At 48.6% G+C, this 26,548-nt stretch overlaps 1 protein-coding gene across 3 annotated transcripts in view; it reads left to right on the forward strand.

Moving 5' to 3' along the window:
- The window catches only part of Bmerb1 (bMERB domain containing 1), an 89,764-nt gene extending 67,225 nt beyond the window's left edge, over nt 1-22,539 (forward strand). The window contains exons 3-6 of one of the 3 annotated variants that reach the window (XM_040733429.1): nt 12,855-12,928; nt 17,092-17,206; nt 18,523-18,605; nt 21,156-22,539. In XM_040733429.1, coding sequence (XP_040589363.1) covers nt 12,855-12,928; nt 17,092-17,206; nt 18,523-18,605; nt 21,156-21,286 — 403 coding nt within the window. In that variant the 3' untranslated portion in view covers nt 21,287-22,539. Of the gene's footprint in view, nt 1-12,854; nt 12,929-17,091; nt 17,207-18,522; nt 18,606-20,971; nt 21,080-21,155 lie in introns of those variants that run through there. The other 2 variants (XM_040733431.1, XM_040733430.1) reach the window with 2 other exon arrangements.
- Nucleotides 22,540-26,548: the final 4,009 nt, after the last annotated feature.

Consider the following 26,548-nt stretch of genomic DNA (forward strand, 5'->3'; position numbering starts at 1 on the left):
CCAGTTCTGAACACTGGGCAGCCCAAGGTCAAGGCACAGGCAAGACTCAAGAGCTGCTCTTCTCTGCTTCCAAGGTGGCCCCTTGATGCTGTGCCCTCCAGAGGGGGCCAAAGGGACAGACAGGCAGCACAATGGACTCCCTCAAGCTCTCTTTGAAAAGTGATTTGTCTGTGTGCCTGGCATGTACACAGGTGCTGAGGCACGTGAGGAAGCCACAGGACAGCTCTGCGGAGTCTTCAGCTCCATCAGAGACCCAGGAAGGAAATAGCATTACCTGAGTAAGCAGGAAGTGCAAGCAAGTGACTTCCAAAAGTTGTGAGAAATGACAGAAGCAGCCGGCTGCCTGGACAGTCACCCAAGTGTCCTCTGCAACGTTGGAGCATCCATCTTCAGCCTACAGGACTTGCATATTTTGGCAGACTTTGCTGTGAAGCAGGATATTCTGAAGGGCTGACAAAATTCAGCATTCCTTGCTTTTGTGTCCTGCTCGTACAATTTGGGCAGCATGCTGTCAGCAGTTGATACAAGGGCACTTTCTTACCCAGTGGCTTTGCCACAAAGAAAGTAAACTCCATGTGAAGTTTCTTCGATGCTCACCATCTTCTCTGACGTAGATTGGTGCTGCCAGGAGCAGACATGTCTCATGGTCATAAAGAAAAGAAAAGAAAAGGGCCTATAATTAAAACATCTTCAATGCCATATTCTGTAGATCTCTGAAGTGTTTAATGATGGCCTATCTACAGAGAAACCCTGTCTCAAAAAAAAAAAAAAAAAGAAAGATGACCTATCTAAAATATATCTATTTGACTTTGAAAACATACCTAATATGACTACAAGTTTGATAGTAATGACTACTAATTTGCATTTTTTATCCTAATTAGTTGGTAATAGTAACTTTCCAGGACTGGAAATTTGCATTACATTATTAAGTGAGCTGTATAGGTACAATACCTTGAACAAGATTAAAAATGTATGTACAGGGGTTGGAGAGAGAGCTCAGAGGTTAAGGGCACTGGCTGCTCTTCCAGAGGTCCTGAGTTCAATTCCCAGCAACCATATGGTGGTTCACAACCATCTATAATGAGATCTGGTGCCCTCTCTGGCATGCAGGCATACACTGTATAAATAAATAAATAAATAAAATCTTTAAAAATGTATGTACAGTACGTTCTTATAAAATTAATCTCAAATTTGTGTTAATATACAAAGATCCATAAAAATGTAAAATATTTAAAAGTAGTAGTTGCTTTTTTGGTTTAAAAGTAGATTCAATATCTACTTTTTATCCTATTTCTATATCCCCCTTTTTCTTTCCAGAGTAAACCCAATAATCTACCTTTATATTCTATCATATCTGTATCCCCCTTTTTTCTTTTCAAAGCAAGAACCCTGAATCTAATCTCCTTTGCTCCTGACCATTACCAATAACAACTAGTAACCAACCACCCTAAATAAAAATATCCATAACCCAATGAAAGACCAAAAATCACCCACCCTACTTTTTGAGAATGTGGGTGTTGTGTTCTTAAATTCATTTCCTGCTGTCTGGGGGCAATGGCATCTTTAGGGAATCCTGAAAAGAAAAATTTAGGTTAATTTTCAAATCCTAGGAGAGGTAGCTGTATCATTTGTTGTCCAGTCTCTGTAATGGATGAGTGTAGATCTTGTCTCAAGTTCTGGCTAGCGCAGTCTGTGAGGCTGGATCATCTCAGCTAGCTACCTCGAAATTGTCCTGAGCAGTTTTTAGTCCAAAGCTGATCTTTATGTGGTGTTTTCAGCTTGGTGGTGTTACATAGTCTGGTGGAATCGCAGTTGTGGGGTCCCATCATCCTTTTGGAGACTTCAAAGGTCATGGTCTTGGTCCCCTGCAGAAAACGTAAACATTTTAAATGTCATATGCGGAAGATCTCAAAGAGATTAAAGAACCACACTTCATTGTGTACAGCAAGCATACAAAAACGTAGTTTCTAGCTGCCTGTTAGAAACTGACACCTGAAGTCATGAACAGGAGGAAGCTAGATGAAGCCTTTTTATAGAATTAATTACTACAGTGTGTGGCCATTAATATCATGACAAAAGTTTAATTTTTGTTTCTTCTGTCCCATATCAGGTGGCTCTTCTGACACGAGACAGAGATTTGGGGTTTTGCTTTAACACACATGCTTGGGTTTAGAGAAGGAGAGAGCCATGCTCCAACTCCAAAGCCAGCTTTAATTTTTTTTAAAGAGTTATTTATTTATTACATATACACCAGATTGAATTGTAGATGGTTGTCAGCCACCATGTGGTTGCTGGGAATTGAACTCAAGACCTCTGGAAGAGCAGTCAGTGCTCTTAACCTCTGAGCCATCTCTCCAGCCTGCCAGCTTTAATTTTTAATTGGACTGGGACTACAAAATGACCATTTGCATTATATGCCTATAGAGAAAAGCAAAAACAAACATTTATGAAATTTTATCCTGTTGGAGATGTGATAAGCTAATAGGCCAAATTACTGTTTTTCTTGTAACTTTTTTTTCTGGATAATTTGTCCTTTTCCCTCAGAGGTCTCATTTGTCCAACGGTCTTCAGATTCCTTAGCTGGATGCCTTTATTCTCCTGAAAAGACAAAAACAAAACCTCATCTTTATCAATTTTGATGGTATCCATAGCTTTTCTTCTCCAGTAGAAGAAAAAGCAAAACCTCTTCCCCAAAATAACACGTGTCCTGGTTTCCATTCTGTGGTCAGCACATCTTTAAAGTACACAGACTGATTTAATTCCATAGTTTTTTCTATTGCCCAGCATCTCTTCACTGTTGTCATTCTTTTTTCATTAGCATCTAGAAAATTCCACGTTAATAAGGCTTTATGTAATCTATCTCTGGGGGTCTTTATTACCCCTTTCTGTTTATTTAGCATATGCTTTAGAGTTGGATTTGATCTTTCTATAGCTGCTTGCCCTGTAGGATGGTGTGGTATACTTGTAATATGCTTCATATTGTAATGAGCAAAAATCTGTTTCATTTTCTCATACTCCCATGACGGCCATAACTTCTAGCAAATGTGTGATTACTGAATCAGCCTTTTCTGAACTCAAAGCAGTTGCCCATTGAAAATCTGAATAGGTATCAATGTTGGGATATGCATATTTTAATTTTCAAAATTCTGCTACGTGGAAGACATCCCTCTTCCAGATTTCATTCCTTTGAGTGCCCTTTGGGTTACTTCCTACAGGTAGTGGAGTTTGGCTGTGTAAAGGACAAAAGTTGGACTTTTCCTTATAATTTCCTTGGCTCCTTGCCAAGTGACGGAAAAAAATCTCTTTTCAAACCTTTGCTGTTGATACAATAATTTTTATGAAATTCTGAGGCCTCCATCAAATTTCCTATCAAAAATTGATCAATTTTTTTCATTACCTTGTGCTAGAGGGCCTGACAAACCCTTATGGGATCAGATGTGTGTTATACATATGGGATGATTCCTCTTCCTGATTATTTTTGTAACTGAATAAATAATAAGGTCAATTCTGTGTCATCTGGTATAAATATGCATATTGTAAATCAGTAACTATGTTGGGATGTTCTGTAAAAGCCATTAATACAATAAGAATAGCATATAACTCTGACTTCTAGACAGAGTCTTAAGGGCTTTGAGACACTCTGCTAAAATTTTCTAATTTTCAATCTACCCATCCTGATTTATTTGCATCAGTATAGGATGTAGGGGCTCCAGGTATTGGTGTTTCCAGTACAATACAAGGGAACATCCAGTTTGTCCTCTTTATAAATTCTCCTGCTTTGGGGATATTTTTTGTTAATCTGTGATTCTGGGCCACTGCCAGGGTCCAGCCTGAGCAGATTCAGGTCCTAAGATGGGGAAGGGGCGTCGGTACAAAGAGTCTGGCCACCAGGTGAGTTTCACGCATGTAGCACCCCCCTAGTAGCCTGAGCCATCTTTATTTATACTTCAAAAACAAACATGTTTTCCCCATGCTCCCAGAATTAAACATGCAAAAATAATCAGTGTTTCCAAGCTTTTAAATCAGAACAACTTTTAAACCAAAAACAATACTCAGTATTTTGCTAGCTTAAATGTAGAGCCAGACACATCCTGTGCTTATAAAGCTAAAAGGTCATAGACGTAGGCACACATTCTCAAAAACAATACTGTTCATAACTTAACAAAGCATATTTGCAGATGGCTTGCCATAAGCTGCTTGCGTACAGTTAGCTTGAGTTTCTTCAGCTGTCCCCTGGTCCTGCCTGCTTACGTCTAACTGTTAAAGGTGAACTTTAATAACATGCTCTTTTCCATCTTAATGTTTTCCCCCCAGAACTGGGAGATGTAGTCAATGCCCCCGGTGTTTTTTTCGCATATGTGCCCATTAACTTTTATTGCCTCCCATCTTGTCAGCCCCGAATCAGAAAAGTTCCCAGGGTCTGGGGTGACAGCTGGTATTTCCAGAAAAGAAGCATCAGCTCCCAAGGAATTTTAGGGGGCAATGTTTGAGAAAAATGGGGTTTCCAGGAATGACCACATCTATCCCATGCATGACTGACAAAGTGAAACTATAACCCGCCAGGAAAGTCACCAACATTATGAGAGAGAGGAGAACATGCGGGCCTCATGGTCCCAGCAGGGTTCTGTGCTGCTCCTAAGGTCTGCTTGTCCTTGCCTGGTGAGAGACTGTCTCCACAAGCCTCTTGGAGAGTCTTTGGCCCAGCATTCGTATGCTGATCTGAAGCTAGGCTATGTGAGTCCCAACAGGCCCCTCCATTCCTCACAGACGGCACAGTTCCTGCTTGCAAGGATTGGACAAGAATAAATTGTTAACATCTGTATAAGAATACACAGAGGTGTGTGCCCCCCCCTCTCTCCCCTCTCTCTCCTCTCTCTCTCTCTTTCTCTCCTCTCTCTCTCCCCTCTCTCTCTCTCTCCTCTCTCTCTCTCTCTTTCTCTCTCTCTCTCTCTCTCTCTCTCTCTCTCTCTCTCTCTCTCTCTCTCTCTCTCTCTCTCTCTCTCTCTCTCTCTCTCTCTCTCTCTCTCTCTCTCTCTCTCTGTGTGATCACAGTCAGTTCTGAGAGCAGCTGAAACTATTATTCTCATCATAACTGTGGATTTGCCCACACAATGCTCAGCTTCTGTTCTCATCAAATGCTGGGGAGAGATTTAAAGCGTGTTGAGGGGGCTGGAGAGATAGCTCAGAGGTTAAGAGCACTGACTGCTCTTCCAGAGGTCTTGAGTTCAATTCCCAGAAACCACATGGTGGCTCACAACCATCTGTAATGAGACCTGGTGCCCTCTTCTGGCCTGCAGGAATACATGCAGACAGAATACTGTATACATAATAAATTAATTAATATTAAAAAAAGCATGTTGAAGAGATGTCCCCTGTATTGTTTGCTTATTGATTCTAGCCAGTGATATTACATTTCTAAGAATCTCTCACTCTCTTTGGCTTTCTGAGAAGTTTCATGTAGCCCAGGTTGGCCTCAGACTCCCATTCCTCTGCTTCATCTTAGAGTGCTGGGATTATTGGTGTGCACCACCACACTTAGCTTGTGATCAAGAACATTTCTACCAACCACTATTTTTTCTGTACCTTTTGCAACTCCTAATCTTCTGACAGCATAATTACCTTCTCCAGACTCCCCTGTCAGTGAAATAATACAGCTCATGGCCATTAAAAACCAGCTTCCCTTGTTTAACACCATTCCTTAGAGTGGATTATTTCAATACATTTTTTTTCTTTTTGATGAATAGTATCTCTTTTATAGGTGTTGAGAACTTTTTATTGCTTTCTTTGGTTTGGAATTTTGATACGACTCACTGCATAGCCCAGGTTGGTCTCAAACACCACACAGGTGTCTGCCTCGGGACCAGGGCTCAATTTTCAGGAAACTTGTTTACCCATAGTTCAACAGGGAACAACTTGAGAGCTACTATAATGATATCATAGAAACTGACAAGTGACTTAAGCCCACTGTACTCCCCACCCCAAGTCAGGTAACACCCCAGCTTTGGAACAGCACCCGAGGGTACTGGCTGGGCCTTCCTGGTTCAGCAAGCCCCAAGATCCCTCTCCCCTACCAAAAAAAATGGCCCCTGATAGACGGTGCTGAATAAACATGAGGCTGTTTAACATTAATTATCACCAGAAGCCGCTCTACCCTAATGAGGCTTGCAGGAGGTGGCTTCAGACAGGGACCCCCTGCACTTTGGCAGGTGCAGGCTGTTGACCCAGTTTTGCAGGAGGAGTTGGGGGGTGGGGGCAGGAGGTCTGCAATTCTGCAGCTGAGGGTACTTCCCTCCACCCCTTGACCATGCCCCGCCCAAGCCCAACCGAGTAATTCAACTTGGGATCTGGGTGATCCAATCACTTGCATGTTACACAAGACAGAACTGGGGCTTGGGTGCCTCCCAGCGGTCTATCCACTGGAGAGATAGAGGCAGTAGGATCAGGAGTTCAAGGCCAGCCTCAGCTACATAGAGTTGGAGGCCGGCCTGGGCTACATGGATCTCACACACACACACACACACACACACACACACACACACACACACACCTAGAAAATTCTTATACAAAATTGGGGAAAATATTTTATTGCCTATGCCAAAAACAGTTTTTCAAATATTGAAGAGGTTTTGAGTGATAATAGAAAATATGGAATGGGGATAAAGTATCTTCAAACCTGCCAAGAAAACCTACCTGTTAAATTTACCCCTGGGGCATTTATTTACTCACTTATTTACTTATTTATTTTGGTTTTTCTGAGTCTCTCTATGTAGTCCTTGCTGTCCTGGAATTCACTGTGTGGACCAGGCTAGCCTCAAACCTCCAGAGATCTGCCTGGGTAGCACCACACCTGGCTTGATCCTTGGCCTTCTAAGAGGCTCATGAATAAAAAGACAAGGGGAAGATACCTGGGTGACGTATGCACACAGCGTTATAGTGGGAATTGTCCCAGACTGTCTTCTCCAGAGTCTTGCCAGCTGTTTGATCTTGGCTGACTGACGTAGCCTCTTTAAGACTGCTGGAGAGAATGAGAATGAGTGCCCTATCGGCAGTGAGCATCGCACCAGACAGGGCTGAGACCAGATGCAGGCTGGTAGGACTTTGTCAACTATAGGCCAGCTCTCGTGGGTGTCAGCGTGAGAGACCAGTGGAGCGGGAGAGAGGGCAGGAAGTCTTGACAGGTGACTGACCATGGAAGGCAGCAACTTCAAGGCTCCATTGACAGCGAGCAAAGCCTTGTTCCCCGAACTCCCAGTGTCTGACTGGGTTTCTCCCAGAGTGACTCACTGCCTTTGATTGACGTGATCACCCTCCTAGTGTCTCTCTCACAGGACTTGAAAATGTCCAGTTATGTTGGAAGCTCTACGCCTTGTTTCGATGGAATTCAGGACTGTGCCTTCTCTCTGCCCACCTGCCTGATTTCTTTTAAAAAATCGCATATTAATTCAGATGTGCCATACAGGAAATAGAAGTCAGGTCCCTCTAAGGAGGGCACAGTCCGTTTGGGAAAACACAAAAGCTGGGATATCTCGAAAGGTTATCCAGACAGGGGCCGGGTGAGTCAGGTATAGCTCAATGGGAAAGCGTTTATCTAGCTTGAGGAAGGCCCCGGATGGGTTCCATCTCTAACACCACATATTTATTATCGCTGTTGTTAATAGTAATAATACAGAACGAAAGATTAAATAATACAAGCTTGCTGCAAAAACGAAGATAAAATAACTACAGAGAGGGGGCTGGGGATAATGGCTTGGTCAGCAGATTGCTTGCCATGGGACCATGAAGACCTGCCTTTAGTCACCAGCAACCCTGTGGCAAAGGCGGCTGCAGCCTGGCAGGCCCGTAACCCCGGTGCAGGGAAGGCGCAGACTCACAGACCAGCCAGCCTAACCCCATTGGTGAGCTCCAGGTTCAGTGAGAAATCCTTTCTCAAAAACCAAGGTAGCCGCTCGCCTCCCAGACTCAGGGAACGCATCCGAAGAGGGGTGGGAAGAAGGGAAGGGCAGAGGATGGGGAGGGACGCTGCGAGACGCTGGTTTCTGGACAGGGCATGGCTGCGGCACCCACAAACTCGCTACAGCTCTGGCGAGCTCTTCCCTACCCAAGAGCAAGTCAACAAGATCGCTCAGCATTGCAGCAGATGGCACTAGATCATAAACTTGTTAGGAGAGCGAGAACATTAGGTTAGGAGGAGGGTGTGTTAGGGTAGGGGTGGGAGAGAGGAGTTGGGGTGGATACGATCAGCGTATACGTGTATGAAATTTCCAAAAGACAAATGAAGAATAAAAAAAGTTGGTGAGCTGCCGGGGTGGCGGCTAGGAAAATGATAACACCTGCCAAGCAGGCCTGAGGACCTGGATTTGGATCCCTAGCATCTAAGTAAAACGCCAGGTGTGGTGGTGCACATCTGTAGCCCCAGCCCCAGAGGAGGCAGAGACAGGAAGCTCATTGGCCAGCATGCCTTAGCTGGACTGAGGATTGACAGGTTCAGTAAGAAACCCTGCCTCAAAAAATAAGGGGAAGAATAGTCAAGGAAGACATCCGACCTCGACCTCCAGCACATCCCTGTGTGGACACACACACACACACACACACACACACACACAGAAGCTAAGAAGCTAACGAAGGAGGTACGTGTTCCCTCACGATAATGTAACGTAGCGAGTGGAGCCCCCCATCTGTTTTCCTGCAGATGGGCCGTGCAGACCAGGCCAGTGATCTTCCCTGCGAATTGCTTTCATGGGCCTTTGTCTCCCATGCTGCTACTGTCCTCAGGGAACTGTAGTTCATGCCTCTGCACCACAATTTTCTTCAGCCATGCTTTGCTGTGGGACAGCCACTCGCTTCCAGTGACCTTCCTGTGATAAGCATGCTATCGCAGCCATAAGCTCCTTGCGATAAAAATTCGTAAACGCATAGAAAGACTGAAGGATTCAACTGTCTTCAAAGCGTTGACGTGGATTGCCAGTGTTTGGATCTGAAGTCCCGCCGGGTCCTGTGTGTGCTCATGACTGTGCGTGCGTGCATGTGTGCGTGCGTGAGGTCTGGAAACAACTTGCCAGGGTCCTTCTTCTCCTTTGACTCTGTGCGTCCCGGGCATCGAATGCAAGGATCAGGTTGGTGGCAAAGCTCCTTCCCCCAGTGAGTCATTTCTCAGGCCTCTCTGGCTTCTCACTGATGTCCCCCTCCCAAATCTCACACGACTGGGAATTCCTCCACAGGGCACTCTTCATGAGGAATGAGACAGTAAGTAAGGCTGGGATAGCCCACCATTACCAGAACAGCTTGGTAGGCTAACCACAACTTACAAAATGAAGCTGGAAGACAAAGTCTGACTAAGCTCCTGTCTTCATGGGTGTTGTTCTGCCGTAACAAGATAGATTAGAGAGTTTAGAAAGAAAACAATTGCCGGGCGTTGGTGGCGCACGCCTTTAATCCCAGCACTCGGGAGGCAGAGGCAGGCAGATCTCTGTGAGTTCGAGGCCAGCCTGGTCTACAAAGGGAGTTCCAGGACAGTCTCCAAAGCCACAGAGAAACCCTGTCTCGGAAAACCAAAAAAAAAAAAAAAAGAAAAAAAAGAAAGATAACAATTAATGCAGACACAGTGACATCTGCCTTCGGGGATGTCCCCAGGAACTTCTCTTTCTCTCTGTACCTTGGCCCCCAGCGTGTGGCTGGGAATGGCTGGGCCAGCGTTCCCTGGATGCTTATCAGCACACCAGCGCTCCAGGGATAACACCGATGCGTACACTCTGGTGTGCTGGCTAGGTTTCTATGTCGACTTGGCACAAGGTGTGGTTAACTAGAGAAGGAACCTCAGTCAGGAAATGTCTCCATAGGGTTGGCCTGTGGGCAAGTCTGTGGGGGCGTTTTCCTGACTGGTGATTGATATGGAGGGCCCAGGCCACTGTGCTCAATACCCAGGACACACTTCTTCCAGGCTGAACCCAGGCTGCCGGGGTTAGCTCAAGGTATGTCCTAGTGGTCTTGTGTCCTAGTGGTTCTGGATCAAGTTGGCAGTCTCAACCGTCACGGACCCTGAATGGCTCTCTGCCCTCTGAGTGTGTGTCTCAGCTTCTCAGAATGCTCCACTGCCTGGTGCGTGAGCGTGGGCGCTTGCTTAGCCTTTCCCAGATGTGTTCATTAGGGTTCTATGTGCTGATTGATAAACTCCGGTCAAAAGCAGCTTGCGTGCCTTCTGGTGTCCAAGCTCTAGCTTCTCTCTGTCTCTGTCTCTCTGTCTCTACCTCTGTCTCTGTCTCTTTTCAGTAAAGTATCTCTGAGTTTTGAGTTCTAGCTGGGTATTGCTGACCATCAACTTGACTGACAGGTCAGAGGAGTCCATTCTCTGTTGTGGAGCACTGTTTAAACGCTGGCGGGGTGGTTAGCGACACCTTGGGGCCCCATTCGACAGCAATACTGTCCACCAGTAGGAGTTGGAAGCACGTCTCCAGACACATCAGTTGTCCTTGGAGACCATGCCACCCCATTTAGGACCACAATTTAGCGGGATTTCTGTGTTAGCTGGTGATTCCAGAGACCTCTGGCTGAACAGTTGCTGGGAGAAACCTCTGGTGGGGCGTTCACCAGAGAAGACTGCTCAGGCATGGGTTTAAGCAGATAGAAAGTCTTTGAAAGTCCACCAGCAATTACACGGGGTGTTTGAGATTGCAATGTAGCATCAAACCTTTGTCAGGGTGAGCTTTTAAGCACAAAAAAAAAAAATGTTCTGGGTTGACATGTTCAGTTAACAAGAACAGTTAGCCAAGAACAGAACTTACAGAAGCCAAAAAGCCAACGTTGGTTCATTTAGAGACTTTCCCGGAACTGTGGACTCTGATGGATTAGACCTTTGTTTACATTTTGGCAGGTGGAGCTGTCTAGATGATAACTTTTGTGGCCTGAATGGTACTTCATGGAGTCAGTTGTGCTAAGGTCTAGAAGCCTCCTGAGGCCTGGGGCCCTGCTACAAACCAGCAGGCAGTCTGTGCCCTTCTGGCAAGGCCTGGCTCATTCAAGGTAGCCTGCTAGGGTGTTTTAAGCCAAGTCTTAAAAAATGCCTGGGATGCCTCTGACCGCAAGAGACAGAGACTGATGTCCTGCGTCCCTACCCTGGTCCTGGGATCTCAGGTACTAGGAGTGGCGTGGAAAACATGTGCATTTGTGACCAACCAGGGGTGGGCCTACACTGGTCTGTGGTCACACTTCAGGGGGGAGCGGTAGACTGAGGCTTTGGGTGAAGTCGTGGTGATGATGAGTAGGCGGGTGAGCAGTTATTCTCCAGAGGGCTGAGCTCTTGTCCTGGCCCTGTCCTGACTAACCTGTGGTCCAGCTGAGTCTCTTGACCAGGCTTGCATTGGTAGCTTCTCTCTACCTCTTCCAGGATGGTTGTCAAGAGCAACACAGAGTGCCGTTTCCAAAAAGACCCATCCCCTCTTCGTCTGTTGTACTGTTCCTCAGAGAACCAGAACCAAGCCCAGGGTTTCGTTCATGCTAGGAAAGCATTCTACACACCGAGCTACAGACTTGGGCCAGAGTTAATTGTTTTTTTACTAACACACACCCTACTATGATACATAGCAGAATTGTAGGGAAATCCAGTTAGGTAAACACAGCTCCTGGAAGGAATTTGTAAATTCATATTGAAATGTTAGTGTTCACAATTTCTTGATCAGCAGCTTGCATTTCTAGGATTTAATCACTAAATGTGAGCAGTGGACCAATCATTGTATATCAATATCATAGGATACTGTGCATTAAGCAAAACAAAAACGAAACAGCCGGCTTGCATGCACTGACAGAGTACCATGCCCAAGAGGTATTATTAAGTAAAATTACATATCATTGTGAAGTTCAAAAGGTATTTATTAAGAAAAAAGAGCAAATTACCAGAATATTTTGTACAGTAACAATGTCAAATGATATTTATAACCTGCATATTCTTAACCCTGCAAGAATCAACACTAAACTAGAGGCATTAGCGTTATGACTCAGTTTGTGTCTGGAAGCGGATGATTCCGTCCACAAGTCTAAGTCCCTGGGTGTCAATGATACAAAAACCAAAATCCAAGAGGTGAACATTTTCGAGTCGTATCTCAGGGCAGTGAGAGGGAGACAGAGGAACGGAGAGACAGGCTGAGAGAAAGACACGGACAAACGGTGACAGGGAGAACGCGCAATGCCCTACTTATTCCTGTCATTCTCTTCCCCATCCTCACCCCCAGCCGACCGGATGCTGCCTGTGGGAGGGCCGGACTTCCTTAAACAGTTCAGTGACTCACAAGCCAGCCTCTGGGAACAGCGTCACAGACTGTCGTGGTTTAAATGTAAACTATCCCTAATGTCCGGCTTCTGTGTTTGGCCCCAGCTGGGGGCACTGTTGTGGAAGGCTATGTGATTTGGGGGATATGGGTTCTAGCTAGCTGTGGGGGCAGGTCTAGAGGGTTCTGGAGAGAGGCTCCTGCCCAAGTGCTCTGTCTCCTGGTCCGGACTGTGTAAAAGCAGCTTCCAGACTCACACGGCTACACAGCTGCCTGGTCCCCTGCCTTCCTTCAAATGGTGGACTGTAGCCCCCGGAACTATGGCCCTAAACAACCACGCCGCCTGCTAAGTTACTTCTCTTAGATATTCTGTCACAGCAAGGAGAAAAGTGATGACTATCCAGAAACAGGCTGGTCACTGATCACCCAGGCCCCCTGCCATCAAGCTAAGCAGTCAGCACGGCCCTTGGAAAGTGGTACTCACTCTCAGCGCGCCTGCCCCCCCGCCCCCCCCCCGTGTGTAAACCAGGCTGATGCTGGGGTGTGTTCTGCTGAAGTAACTTATTCTGTGGTTGTGTGGTGTCCCCTCCCCCGCAGGATGGATGACATTCAGCTCTGCAAGGACATCATGGACCTCAAGCAGGAGCTGCAGAACTTGGTGGCCATCCCAGGTAATGTGAGTGACTGCACCCCAGGTAATGCGAGTGCTGCACCCCAGGTAATGCGAGTGCTGCACCCCAGGTAATGCGAGTGCTGCACCCCAGGTAATGCGAGTGCTACACCCCAGGTAATGTGAGTGGCTGCTGCACCCCAGGTAACGTGAGTGGCTGCTGCACCCCAGGTAACGTGAGTGACTGCTGCACCCCAGGTAATGTGAGTGACTGCACCCCAGGTAACATGAGTGCTGCACCCCAGATAACGTGAGTGGCTGCTGCACCCCAGGTAATGCGAGTGGCTGCTGCACCCCAGGTAACGTGAGTGACTGCACCCCAGGTAATGCGAGTGACTGCACCCCAGGTAACGTGAGTGGCTGCTGCACCCCAGGTAACGTGAGTGACTGCACCCCAGGTAATGCGAGTGGCTGCTGCACCCCAGGTAACGTGAGTGACTGCACCCCAGGTAATGCGAGTGACTGCACCCCAGGTCACGTGAGTGGCTGCTGCACCCCAGGTAATGCGAGTGACTGCACCCCAGGTAACGTGAGTGACTGCTGCACCCCAGGTAACGTGAGTGGCTGCATCCTCCCTTAGCCACCGCCCACAGCGCGTCTCTGCCCTCTGCACCCGTAGGATGGGAGGAGTGGGGTCGCCTCTTTTCTCAGTGAGGATTCAGTCTGGCAATGGAGGCGCCATGGTTTAAATACAAGTTCGTGCAGGGTACGGCGACACACACCTGTCATCTAAGCACTTGGAAGGCAAGAGGCAGGAAGACGGCCCGCACATTTGAAACCAGCCTGGGCTACCGACGGTATCTGAAACAAGACAAGCACAAGTTTATGTCAGGCAGGGCCACCTTTGACCTCAGGCAAACCACTTTCCAAGACTCGATTTTTCCTTCCCTGAAAATGGAATAGTAATATACCTAACATCAGTCTCATAGGGGCTGAGAGGAATGTTTCAGTGGCAGAGAGGATAGGGAGGGTGTGGTGGGCGGAGCCAGGAGGTGGGTGGCTAGAGATGATAGGAGGGTGTGGTGGGCGGAGCCAGGAGGTGGGTGGGAAGAGATGATAGGAGGGTGTAGTGGGCGGATGAAGAGCACTGGCCACAGCTGGGAGACTTGGGTCTGCTGGTCGGGGAGCTACACAGAGGAAGTCTGAGGAGGTGGCTCCCCTTGGCTGGCTGGAAGGACGGGCTGTGTCTGAGCATCCAGGAGAGGCTGGGCAGTGCTCAGCTAAAGGAGAACTAGAAAATGGAGGTGAGCAGCCCTGGGCCCAGGGTCTGTCAGAAGCCTGGCAGTCATCAGTTGGCCCCAGCTAAGGTGTGGAAATATCAGAGTGCTGTGGATGGGAAAGAAGCTGTCCCCAGGCTCTTTGTGAGAGTCCGTGGGTGCTGGCACTCGGAGAGTAAGGCAGAGAGGGCTGTGCAGTACAATGCGTGGTCCAGAGACTCTCAGCCGAGCCCTGCACCTTTATCCAATGGTGGTAGTTGGTGACTGTCCATGCTTGCTGCATGGAGGTTGGGCATGGCTTTTGGTCACCCTGCCTTCCCTTTCCAGGTGGTTCAGCGTGTCCTGTGTGTTCTACATCCACAGACCCAGCCGTGCGTGGGCTGAAAGTACCCCTGGAAAAACAATATCCCACTGAAAGTTGCACAGACCTTTTCTTGTCAGAATCCATGGAGGATACACATAACAACTGTTTACTGAATGTTTGTGCTATGTTCCATGTTCCAGGCAACCTGGAAGTGATTTAACATTTACAAGTATCCGGGGTCACATATAAATACTGTGCATGCGTGTACAGATATGTGTGTCAGATCTCCGGAAACATTGTCCATCTCCCTTGGGATAGGGTCTATTAATTACACTAGACTGGATGGCCATCAAAACCCAAGAATATGCTTATCTCCACCCTCCCAGCACTAAGACTGTAAGTGGATGTCACTATGCCTGGCTTTTTCTTCAAGACCTAGGAATTGAACTCAGGACCTTGGGCTTGGAAGGCAAGCATCTTGCCAACTGAGCCATCTCTTGGCCCCACAACACGACCTTTGCAACCTCAGTTTCTCCGCCTATAAAATACACACAAGGAGGCTCACAGTGCAGTCCTATCAGCAAAACAAAACAAAACACAAACAGAACTGAATACATGTCCACAGGCCAGCCTGGATTACAGCTTAACCCTCCATGCCCACAAAGCATGACCCCAGCTTCTGTTGGCACAGGAAGTGGCATTTACTGAACACACACTCTGCACCCTTTGTCTCTGTGGCAACCCTTGGAGTTTGGCCTTAGAGGGAACACAAAAATCAGTGATGATCCTGCCGGGGGTCTCTAGGGTAGGAGGTAGCTAGGGACTCAAGTTGGAGGAGACGTTGGGGAGCTGCTCTGTGTTTAGGGTTAATGGGTTCCTACTAATGACAGCCTTGTTGCAGATATGAGGGTCCAAAACAAAAAATAGAAAGAAAGAGGACTGAAGATAAGACTAGAAAAACTATTTTAAAACTTTAAAGCCACCGTGGGCTCCCTCAGTCCAGATCTCTAAGAATTGCCCATCTGCCTGCCCAGGGCACTGACGAGTTCTTTGAGATCTGAAAAGAAGACTAGAGGTGAGAACACAGCATACTGTCTCTCGGTGCCCATGGAGGACTGATTGCAGGAGGCTCTGAATATATATTCACCCTAAAGCTGGATTTTGTATGTTGGTCTGCTTTTTTTTTTTTTTGAAGCAGGCTGACCTCAAGCTCATGATCCTCCTGCAGGCTCTGCAGGCACACACACAGTAAAAAAAACAAACAAACAAAGGTCCACAAACAAAAAACGATACATTGTAGAGTGTGGTCTTTCTTTGCCAGTCTCCTGGGCCCTGCCACAATGTCTGAACCCCCAAATAACACACAGGACGCTATATTAATTATGAAGCTGTTGGCCGTTTGCTTGTTTCTTACTGGCTATCTCTGACTTAAGTATTTAACCCATAATTGTTAATCTAAGTATTTCTCTCACTGGAGAAAAGGGTCTGGACATCTTACTCCTCTGGAGGCTACATGGTGTCTCCCTGTGTCTCTCTTTCCCAGAATCCTCCTGGACTCCCAGTCCCACCTATCTTGCTTCCCTATTGGCCAACAGTGTTTATTCAACAACCAATAAGAGACAGATTTACAGAATGACATCTCCCATCAAGACATGGTTGTGCACACCTTTAATCCCAGCACTTGGGAGGCAGAGGCAGGTGGATCTCTGTGAGTTTTAGGCCAGCCTGGTCTACAAAATGAGTTCCAGGGCAACCAGGATCATGTAGAGAGGACCTGTCTCTAAAAACAACAACACCCCCCAAAAAGCAAACAAATCAAAAATGGTATACAGAACCTGAGGAACAATGCCTGTTCCAGTTAGGATTACTAAGGCTACGAGGAAACACTGGGGAGCAAAGGAGTAAAGAGTTCATCTGGCTCACACTTCCATATCACTGATCATGCTCAAAGGGAGTCAGGACAGGAACTCACGAAGGACAGGATCCTGGAGGCAGGAGCTGATGCAGAGGCCACGGAGGGGAGCTGCTTACTGACTTGCTCAGCCTGCTTTCTTATAGAACCCAGGACCACCAGCCCAGGGATGGCCCCACCCACAATGAGCTGGGCCCTCCCCCATCAATCACTAATTAAGAAAACGCCCTTTAGTCTTGCCTACAGCCTGATCTTAGAGAGACATTTTCTTACTGAGGTTCTGCTAGATGACTTTAGTTCTTGTCAAGTTGACATAAACTACCCAGCACAACACCCAGTGTTAACCATTAGCCTCCACCTGCGTGCGTGCGCGCACACACACACACGCACGCACACACACACACACACACACACACACACACACACACACACACGAGTGAGCGTATAGACACATATGCGTGCCCATTCATACGCATAAACAAACACATGAGAGGTCATGCCTCCTCTTCAAGTTCGCCCAGTGATGACTTAACCACGCGTCCAGCACTGTCCCCTCAGACTCGGGGTCCCAATGCTTACACTCACTGCCTGTGTGATTTCTGTCTGGAGTCAGGGTCTCGCATGCTGTCCCAGGCTAGCTTCAAACTCACCGCTCTCCTGCTTCAACCTCCTGAGTGCTGGGACTGCAGACAAGCGCCATCATAGACGCCCCCTGTCTTCCTTCCTCCCAGAAAAGGAAAAGACCAAGCTGCAGAAGCAGAGAGAGGACGAGTTGATCCAGAAGATCCACAGGCTGGTGCAGAAGAGAGACTTCCTGGTGGACGACGCCGAGGTGGAGCGGCTAAGGTGGGCCCTGGCCTCCAGAGGCCTCTCCACCCCCTGAGCCGCCTCCGCCAACCACTGCCTGCCCCTGACACGCGTGGCCTTGCCTCACAGGCCTGGCCTCTGCCATTGCTCCCCAGACGCCAAACCCTTCTGAGCTCAGAGCCTGTTTCACATTCCAGAGAAGCACCATGTCATCCCCCAAAGGCCTGTGTCTCTCGGCCGACCGCAATACAGGCAGGTGGGCAGGGAGGGATTCTATCGTGTGGGAGAGGACAACGTGCCCGACACGTGGCCTGGGCGCCTCAAAACTTCTATCAATGTGTACAAGCATTCCTGCCCCGTGACAGCGACTCCCAAGTTCCCAGCTGTAGCCTTTTCCTTGCCAGCCCCTTTGGTTTTTCCCCACCAGTCGCCTGGGCTCTGCCGCGTTGTAGTCCCCAAATGAACACACAGGACGCTGTATTAATTATGAAGCTGTTGGTCTTGCTTGTTTCTTACTGGCTAGCTCTGACTTAAGATTTAACCCATCTAAGTATTTCTCTTACCGGACGGACATCTTACTTCTCTGGCGGGCTACATGATGACTCCCTATGTTTCTCCTACCCAGAGTCCTCCTGGACTCCTAGTCCCACCTCTCTTGCTTCCCTATTGGCCAACAGTGCTTTATTGACACATACACAGCTTTATGCATTGCAGTCCTTTTTGTCCCCTCATGCTGTTTCCTATCAATTCGTACCTGCCAATCTTGGCCTGGAGCCCCACCCACTCACCCCCCACCCCCATCCTGGGCTCTGGAGCTGCCCAACTAACTAGAGGCCCCTTAGGATGCTGGGTCTGGGTGCAGCTGTGTGCCTGCCACCCCAGGGCAAAGCCTTTGGAGTCTCTCTCCGAGTAGGGGCAACTTCCTCTTCATCATCCGTGTCCTCTGAGAACTTTGCCAGTGTCTCCTGGGCTGCACAAAACCCATTTTACTCGGGAAGGTGAAGGCCACTCTCTCTCTGAGGTGGACCCTGAACCTTGTGGGAGTCGAGGTGTCTGGACTAGCTTGAAGGCCTGGAAGTACTGCCCAGTTCGCTGTGTCCCAGCAAGGCGCCTGGGTCCTCAAGCGTCCTTATTTCTGCCTCGAGGTCTCACTCGAGCTCTGGGCCAGCGTTGATGCAGTGCTGTGTGTCCTCATTAGAGGCAGGGCTCACTCAACAGAATCGCGGGCCACGGCGACACGCCACACGGTAACACCCACGCCACCCACAAGGCCCGGCGTGTCTCCTCATGCTTAGCTGGCGTTTTCCTTGCTGACTTCATTCCCCTCTTCCTTTTTTCCACGTCCGACTTCCCAGGGAACAGGAAGAAGACAAGGAAATGGCTGACTTCCTGAGGATCAAGTTAAAACCTCTCGACAAAGCAGCCAAACCTTCAGCCAGTGAGTGCCTGCCTGAGGGAAGGGTTTCAAACCAGTGGGGGGAGCGGGCATAAACCACACCTCGTAAATGCAGCTTGAGCACTGGGTGGCAGCCGGCAGGGCCAGGCTCGTGGGTCTCCCGGGTCCGCGCCCTAATGTACTCCATGCGTGGTTCTGCTACAATTGTCCTGAGACTCTTGGTAGTTCTGGCTCCTTGTGTTGTCATTTTCCCCAAGGGTAAGGAGCAGGTCTGCCACAGCTGTCCTTCCACAGTCCCAGTCTGACCTGTCTCGTTAAAAGAACAGGATGGCCACCATGGCCTTCAGGAGCTCCAGCTGCTATTAGGGCTGGAATCTGGAAGAGCCAGAAACACAATTCTCAAAATAACTACTAGATACCAGACATAAAACAAAAGATACCCGGCCTACAATCCACAACCCCAGAGAAGCTAGAACCCTCTTCTAGAAACAGAGGGAAGCAGATGCAGAAATCCTCAACTAACCAATGGACTAAGCTCCTGGAGTACAATTGAAGTGAGGGAGGAGCAATAACATGAACAAAGGAGTCAAGACCATGATGGGGAAACCCACAGAATCAGCTGACCTGAGCAGTGAGAGATCACTGACTCAGGTCTGACAAATGGGAACCTGCATAAGACCGAACTAGACTCCCTTAATACAGGTGACAATGGTGTGACTGGGACAATATATGAGGCCACTGGCAGTGGGTCCAAGATCTAACTCTAATGCACAAACTGACTTAGTGGAGCCCATTCTGTATGGAGAGATACCGTGTCCAGCCTAGACACAGGGTGTGGGGGGTAGAGAGGTGCCGTGGTCCTCCTGCCTCAACGAGGTGATGGGACAGACTTAGTAGACTTCCTAGGGGAGGCCTCACCCTCTCCGTGGAACAGATGGGGGAGGGGGAGTGGAGGAAGGGGGAGGAAAGGAGGGAGGGTGAGCTAGGATTGAAACATAAAAAATAAATAAATGTTATTATTAGCTTTATGAGATACCCAGCGCAGAAAGAGTTTTACATGAGACAAGTTTGGGAACACCTCATGTGCACCAGCTGTAACAGTGGTCGGAGCCCCTGCTGCCAGTGTCTTCTCTTTCTTGATGTGACGTTTGGCAGATGTTTCTGACTGCTGCGTCAGTGAGGTCTCTTTTAGTTGTAGGAAGGGGATGTACTGCCTGGCAAAGGTGGCGCACGCCTTTAATCCCAGCACTCGAGAGGTAGAGGCAGGCGGATCTCTGTGAGCTTGAAGCCAGCCCGGTCTACAGAACTAGTTCCAGGACAGCCAGAGCTGTTACACAGTGAAACCCTGTCTCAAAAACCCAAAACCCAAAGCAAAGAAGTGGATATCCTTGGATATTGGTGACATACATTTTAATCCCAGCACTCAGGAGGCAGAGACAAGTGGATCCCTGTGAGTTCGAGGCCAGCATGGTCTGTATACACAAGAGAGTTCTAGGCCAGCTAGGGCTACAGGGCTACAGAGTGAGACCCTACTTTAAAAAAGGGGGGGACATGCCATATTAAATTTGGACTAAGCAGAAAATGGGAAGGAGTTGTTCAAGAAAGAACAAGAAATTGGCCTCAGGGGCATAACACTGTTAGACCTGCCGTTCTTTCTTCCCACAGCTCAAGTAGTTGTACGCTTGCTCCATTGCCCCTCTGTGCTGGGCCTGAAAGAACAGCTGGAAGGAGTAAAGGTTTATTTGAGCTTCTGGTTTCGGAGCTGTCAGTCCACCATGACTGAGAGAGCATGATGGAGAACAGCTGACACGGTGTCTAGGAATCAGAGAAAAAGGACCCCAGGAAGGGGCCAGAGCAGAACATACCCCGCAAAGGCACGCCCCAGTAACGCAGTCCCTCCAAGTGAGCCTTGCTCTGCCTCCTCCCACCTCTAGAGATGCTGTCATATTAAGAATCTTTCAGGGCTGGAGAGAAGGCTCAGAGGTTAAGAGCACCGGCTGCTCTCCCAGAGGACCTGAGTTCAATTCCTAGCACCCACATGGTGGCTCACAACCATCTGTAATGAGATCTGGCGCCCTCTTCTGACCTGCAGGCATACATGCAGACAGAACACTGCATACATGATAATAAATCTTCCAAATAAATAAATAAAGGTTAAAAGAAATAAAAAAATAAAAAAGAGAATCTTTCAAGGGATGACTTCATTGGCCAGGCCAGAGCCTGCCATTGTAACCTCTGGATACCCCCACATACACACCCGGAGGTATGCTCTACTAATTAGATAAAACGCAGAGTGACCAGCACAGCACTCTGGAAATATGACATGAGCGTTGTCCTACCTAAGCCGGAAGGTATGAGCCTTTGGGTTAAAGTGACTTGGACAAAATGTCCCATTTGTCCCGCACTAGGCCTGGAAGTCGCTATGACGAGAAGAACTGAGGCAGGTTAAAGCTGCACTTGGAACCCGAGGAACGAAAGACTGGAAGGTCCATGGATGATGGGCGCCGGGACACGGCCTGGTCATGGGCTGGGTTTGGGTTGGACGCCAGCGGTCGGGGAGTTCTCCTTACCTTCCTCTCTCCCTCCCCCTCGGCTTCTCTGTTGCTGCAGGCTCCCGGGCAGAGAAGAAGGCAGACCCCCCACCTAGCAAGCCAACCGTGGCCAAGACAGGCCTGGCACTCATCAAGGATTGCTGCGGGGCCACCCAGTGCAACATCATGTAGCCCCTATGTGGGGTGCCCCAGAGCCACGGGGACCGTCCCTCCTACCCTCTTGTCCTCATAGCCCCCATTCTACAGGGGTCTAAGGGGCTTCCAAGGCAGAAGGGGTTGAAGGCGTGCCCATGACTGCTACCGCGGGCCATGGGCGTGGCGGGTGGGCCCAGCCGCGGCTGTGCAGAGTGTAGCAACAGAGAGCCCCTCACTGTCGCATGGCCCTCCCCAGAGCATGCCCCACCCAGGAGTCTGTCTCGTTGTTTATCTAACCACCAAGAGAGCCCCTCCCTTGAAACAGTATGCCCTCACTAACCTACCATGAGAATGACCTGGGGAAGGGGCGTGGCCCCCAGGTGTGTATAGCTGTGAGTTTCAATGATCTAACACCGTGTCGGACCGACCCACTCCCCAACCACCCTCCCAGCTCTGCTTCAGGTACGAGTCCTGTTCCCTGTTTGTCCTCTTCCAGGGGCTGTAGCCTGGAGGCTTCCACACAGCCCACGCAGCCCTTAGGCTCCTCTATAATCACTTTCCTAGAGATGCTGGCCTGTCTGTGAAGGCTGAGCTTGTGCGCGGTGTTGGGTTTTATGCCTCCTGCTCCCTCCCGTCCTGCATCTGGGCATAGCTGACATCAGGCTCGTACCGCCAGGCTCCAGGACCCTTCTCGGTTTGGCGTGTCCACACTAGCGTGGAGCAGGGTAGGGACGGATGGACAAGAACAGGTCCAGTGCTCGGTGCAGGCTGCAGAGAGCTGCAGGTGCCGATGTCAAAGTCGGGTGGATGAGAGAAGGATCCAGAACAGATGCCAACCCACATTCTCTTCGCCCACTGAGGGCTGCTGCAGAGAATGCCAGCGAGAGAGGTCACCCTGCTGTCCCAGCACACATCTCTGTGAAGAGCAATTGATAGGCAGGAGAGGAAGCCCCGCCCAACTGTGTCCCGTCTGTCTGGTGGCGTGTGTGAACCAGCCCCACACTCCTCCTGTGTAACTTCATGTACATTTGCTATGGCCAGCCCGGCACAGCCCATGTGACCTCTCTGTGCATATGTGCGTGTTGTGATTGGCCTACGTAGCTAGCACCATATGTGTGCATATGTGTGCATATGTGTGCGTGTTGTGATTGGCCTACGTAGCTAGCACCATATGTGTGCATATATGTGTGCATATGTGTGCGTGTTGTGATTGGCCTACGTAGTTAGCACCAGTCAGGATTTGCTGATGTGCAAACTATCCATCAGAGAAAATAAACATGAAAAACACACACAGCATTTTATAAGCTCTCTTTCTTGGTTATGGACATGACTCGTGTACATAGGGAATCATTTAAAAAGTACAGAAAGTATATTAAAAAAATTAACCACTCACTACTTTCCCAGTGACCTCTGATTTTATTTTGACATATTTCCTTGGAGTGGTCTCATACATTTCTTTTGTCATGATTGGCATCATATTGAAACATTTCATACCCAGATTTCTTTTTCAGTTATTTATTACACCACATAGGCTTCTCCTACATCATTAAAAGCTCTTTGGTAACACCAAACAGTCTTCATAAATATGATGACTGATTAGTACTTCATCTCATGGGCATGCTGTTATCTGTCTTACCATTGCCTCACTACTGGACACCTAGACTGTCCCCACCTACATCTAGAATGTTCCATAAGATTATGAGCAACATCCTGAGGAGATAAACATTCATCTGAATTTCTGTCTTTTTTTCCTAAGGTAAACTAGAAGAAACATTATTGGACCATTGATAGAAGCATTTTCAAATTACTTGTAAACTTGGCTTGGGATGTAACTTAGGTAAAGCGCAACTTGCCTCCAATGCACAAAGCCCCCGGTTCTATCCCAGCTGGCGTGTAAACTGGGTGTGGTAGGGCATGTCTGACTCACAGAGCTAGGGGAAAGGACGTGGAGGTGGGAGGTTCAGAAGTTCAAGGCTATCCTTGGCTAAACAAGACCTCCATCTAAAACAAAAACAAAAATGTTTTTGGAGTGGACCTGCAGCGCCGTCGCAATGGTTTTGGAATTGACTTGGGTTCCGGCTGTGGGTCCTGGCATCTTGGTAGAGTGGAGTGTGCCAGACCCTGCACTCTGTCTCAGACGAGATTCTGCGTCAGCTGTCCTGACGTCCTAACCGTGAGGGTGCTCACTAGGACATTTGTCAGAACACTTGCCTCAGGGGACACCGCGTCCTCCTTCAGTGCCCTAGACCATGTGTGAAGCCAGGCTGCATGTGTGTCCTAGAACAACCACAATGAGAGCACAAACTGAGGACCACAAAAACCCAGCGTGAAGTCAAGGGGCCCCTGCCAAGGCTGCATGTGGGCAGAGTGCCCCTTTACTTGGGTCTTGGTTGGTTTCAAGGCCCCCCATCTCTGTCTCCAGGCATTCTCCTCTCTGATCATCATGTAAGACACCAGTGATAGAGTTTAGGGCCCCCTAACTCAATACGACTTCATGATCTTATGCAAAGACCCTACTTCAGTGAAGGCCAAATTCTAAAGGTCTGTTGTGTGACTCCGACTTTGTTGCTGTGATAGGACGCCTATTGCAAACAGCTTAAGGAGGAAGACCTTGGGCTCATGGTTTCAGAGGGATCTATCCATGGTCATGGAGCTCCTCCCAGCCTGTAAGATGGGGTTCTGCCACATTCAAAGTTGGTTTCTCCCTCTCTGGAAACACCTTCATAGACACACTTAGAGGTGTGCCTTGTTGATCCCCCACGTGCCTCTTAATCAAGCTGCCAAGATGAACCATCACAGGTGGACATGAAACTGGGGTAGATGTTGTCAACTTCTTATAGACTCTTACACTCTAACGCAAAACACTAAGACAACCAAAAGGGCTCTCTGCTGTCCCTTCCCCCATGGAAAGCACAGCAATCCAAGGGACCAAGAAGAACCTGTCCCTCACAAATATACTGCCTTCAGTTCTCCACCCAATACACTCCCAGCGTCCAGAACCCTACTAAGCTCCCAGCATCCAGAACCCTACTAAGCTCCCTGCATCCAGCACCCCACTACACTCCCAGCAGACCTGTATTATCTCCTCCTATTCCATTATTGGTTTTGAAAATGAATATCCAAGGCCAGTAAGACGGTTCTGTGGGTAACAGTACTTGTTTGTCACACACACTTGACGATCCAAGTTTCATCCCCAGAGCCCGCTGTACTTGCTACTTTTCTACTGCTGTCATGAAACACCATAGTCAAGGCGGCTTATTGTTTAAGTCGCATTTAGTTGGGCTTATGGTTGTAGAGGGCGGGTTTCTCTGTATTGTTTTCGAGGCTGTCGGTCCAGCCTGGCCTCGAACTCACAGAGATCCGCCTGCCTCTGCCTCCCGAGTGCTGGGATTAAAGGCGTGTGCCACCATCGCCCGGCTACTTATCTGTTTTTGAACTTTTTATTTACAGGTGTGTGTGTGTGTGTGTGTGTGTGTGTGTGTGTGCGCGCGCGCGCGCCACATGTATACAGGTACCTGAGAAGCCAAAAGAGGCTGTCAGAGGCCATGAAGTTGTGAGCTGGGAACAGAACTATAGTCCTATACAAAACAGCCAACACTCTTAACTGCTGAGCCATCCTTCTGGCCCCTTTGTACATGGTCTCCGGCCATGTCTCTGGTCGGGTGGACTCGGCACTAAGCCCAGCTTGGCCGCAGGCTGTCTCAGATTTGCAGGCATCCTGCTCTTGCCTCTCCGACGCCAGGGTTGTAGCCTAACTTCCTAGTCTCCTCTAAAGCTTCCTGGTCCCGGGAGACCCTCAGCAGTCTTCTCTTTTCTCTCTTCCACCCCTCAAACGTCTTGGAAAGCCAACTACACACAGGCAGTTCCTAGACTTGTTCTTCAACCTCAGTCTCTCTCCTAAACTCAGACTCATCTCCACTGGGATACAACACGCATGTTGAAGTAACGCATCCTAAAGCAAGGATTGGCAAGCTGCCTTCCAAGGCCCACCTACCTTCTGTCCTTGTAAATCAAGTTCTTTAAGACTTTATCTTCTTTTTTTTTTTTTTTTTTTTGGTTTTTCGAGACAGGGTTTCTCTGTATTGTCTTGGAAGCTGTCCTGGAACTCGCTCTGTAGACCAGGATGGCCTCGAACTCACAGAGATCCACCTGCCTCTGCTGAGATTAAAGGCGCGCGCCACCAATGCCCGGCTAAGCCTTTATCTTGATTTCACGTCTATGGGTGTTTGGCCTGCATGCATGTCTGTGCACCGCCTGATGCATGTGCCAGCAGAAGCTGGAAGAGAGGATTAGGTTTCCGGGGACTGAAGTTGTCACCGCCATGTGGGGGCAGGGAATGAGTGTGCCCAGGTCCTCTGGAAGAGCAGTGTGTGCTCTTAAACATTGAGTCACCTCTTTTCCCCTGTAGACAATGTTTATTGTAAAAAAATAAAAGTCCCTCTCACTCATTCAAGGCCCACGTTTGGGTGCTTCTGTGCTAAATGGGAGATCTGCGTATTGCCGGACACATAGCCCACAATTTACTCTCTGACCCTTAGGACAAAATTGCTCAACTTCAGGCTGACAGGACAGCTCAGCAGATGAAGCGCTTGCCACACAAGCCAGGAGTCCTCAAGTGGGTCCTGCGTGGGAAGGAGAGAACTGATTCCTCAGAGTTCTCCTTTGACCGCCACACTCATGTTGTGTGGCTTGAGAGTCTCCCAAGCCCCATTTGTGCCCTACCCGCTAATAATAAATCCTTGGAAAGGTTGGTTGATGCGGTCTAACTTAGTACTAAGTTTCTTCTGAGTATTCCCATGCTGGGGAAGGGCACCCCCTGTTCCCAGCTGCCCAAGGCTGTCCTAGGATTTGCCCTCCTGTTTCTGACATGCCTGTCTTACATTTCCACTCAACCGCTACATTTTCAGCATCTACTCCATAACCATCCCCAGAATGTGGCCTCGTTGGTGGCCACTGCCATCACTCCCTCAATTGTTGTCAATTGCAACCACTCATTAACACTCATTTGAGAAATGCCTTCACACAGCAGCCTACTTTCCTAAGCCACTTCATGTGTGTGTGAAGGGACAAGATTGTAATCTTCCATACAACTTATCACCCTTGCTGTACCCCAAGTCTGCAACGAGCATTCTTCCCGCCAGCCTGGTCCCAGAGCCGTGTCAGTCCCAAATGAACACACAGGACACTATATTAACTATGAAGCTGTTGGCCATTTGCTTGGTTTCTTATCGCTAGCTCTGATTTAATTATTAACCCATAACTGCTAATCTGAGTATTTCCACGTGGTCTTCTCTTACC

The sequence above is a fragment of the Mesocricetus auratus genome, unplaced genomic scaffold, assembly GCF_017639785.1.
Source record: "Mesocricetus auratus isolate SY011 unplaced genomic scaffold, BCM_Maur_2.0 Super-Scaffold_100031, whole genome shotgun sequence".
Lineage (NCBI taxonomy): Eukaryota > Metazoa > Chordata > Mammalia > Rodentia > Cricetidae > Mesocricetus > Mesocricetus auratus.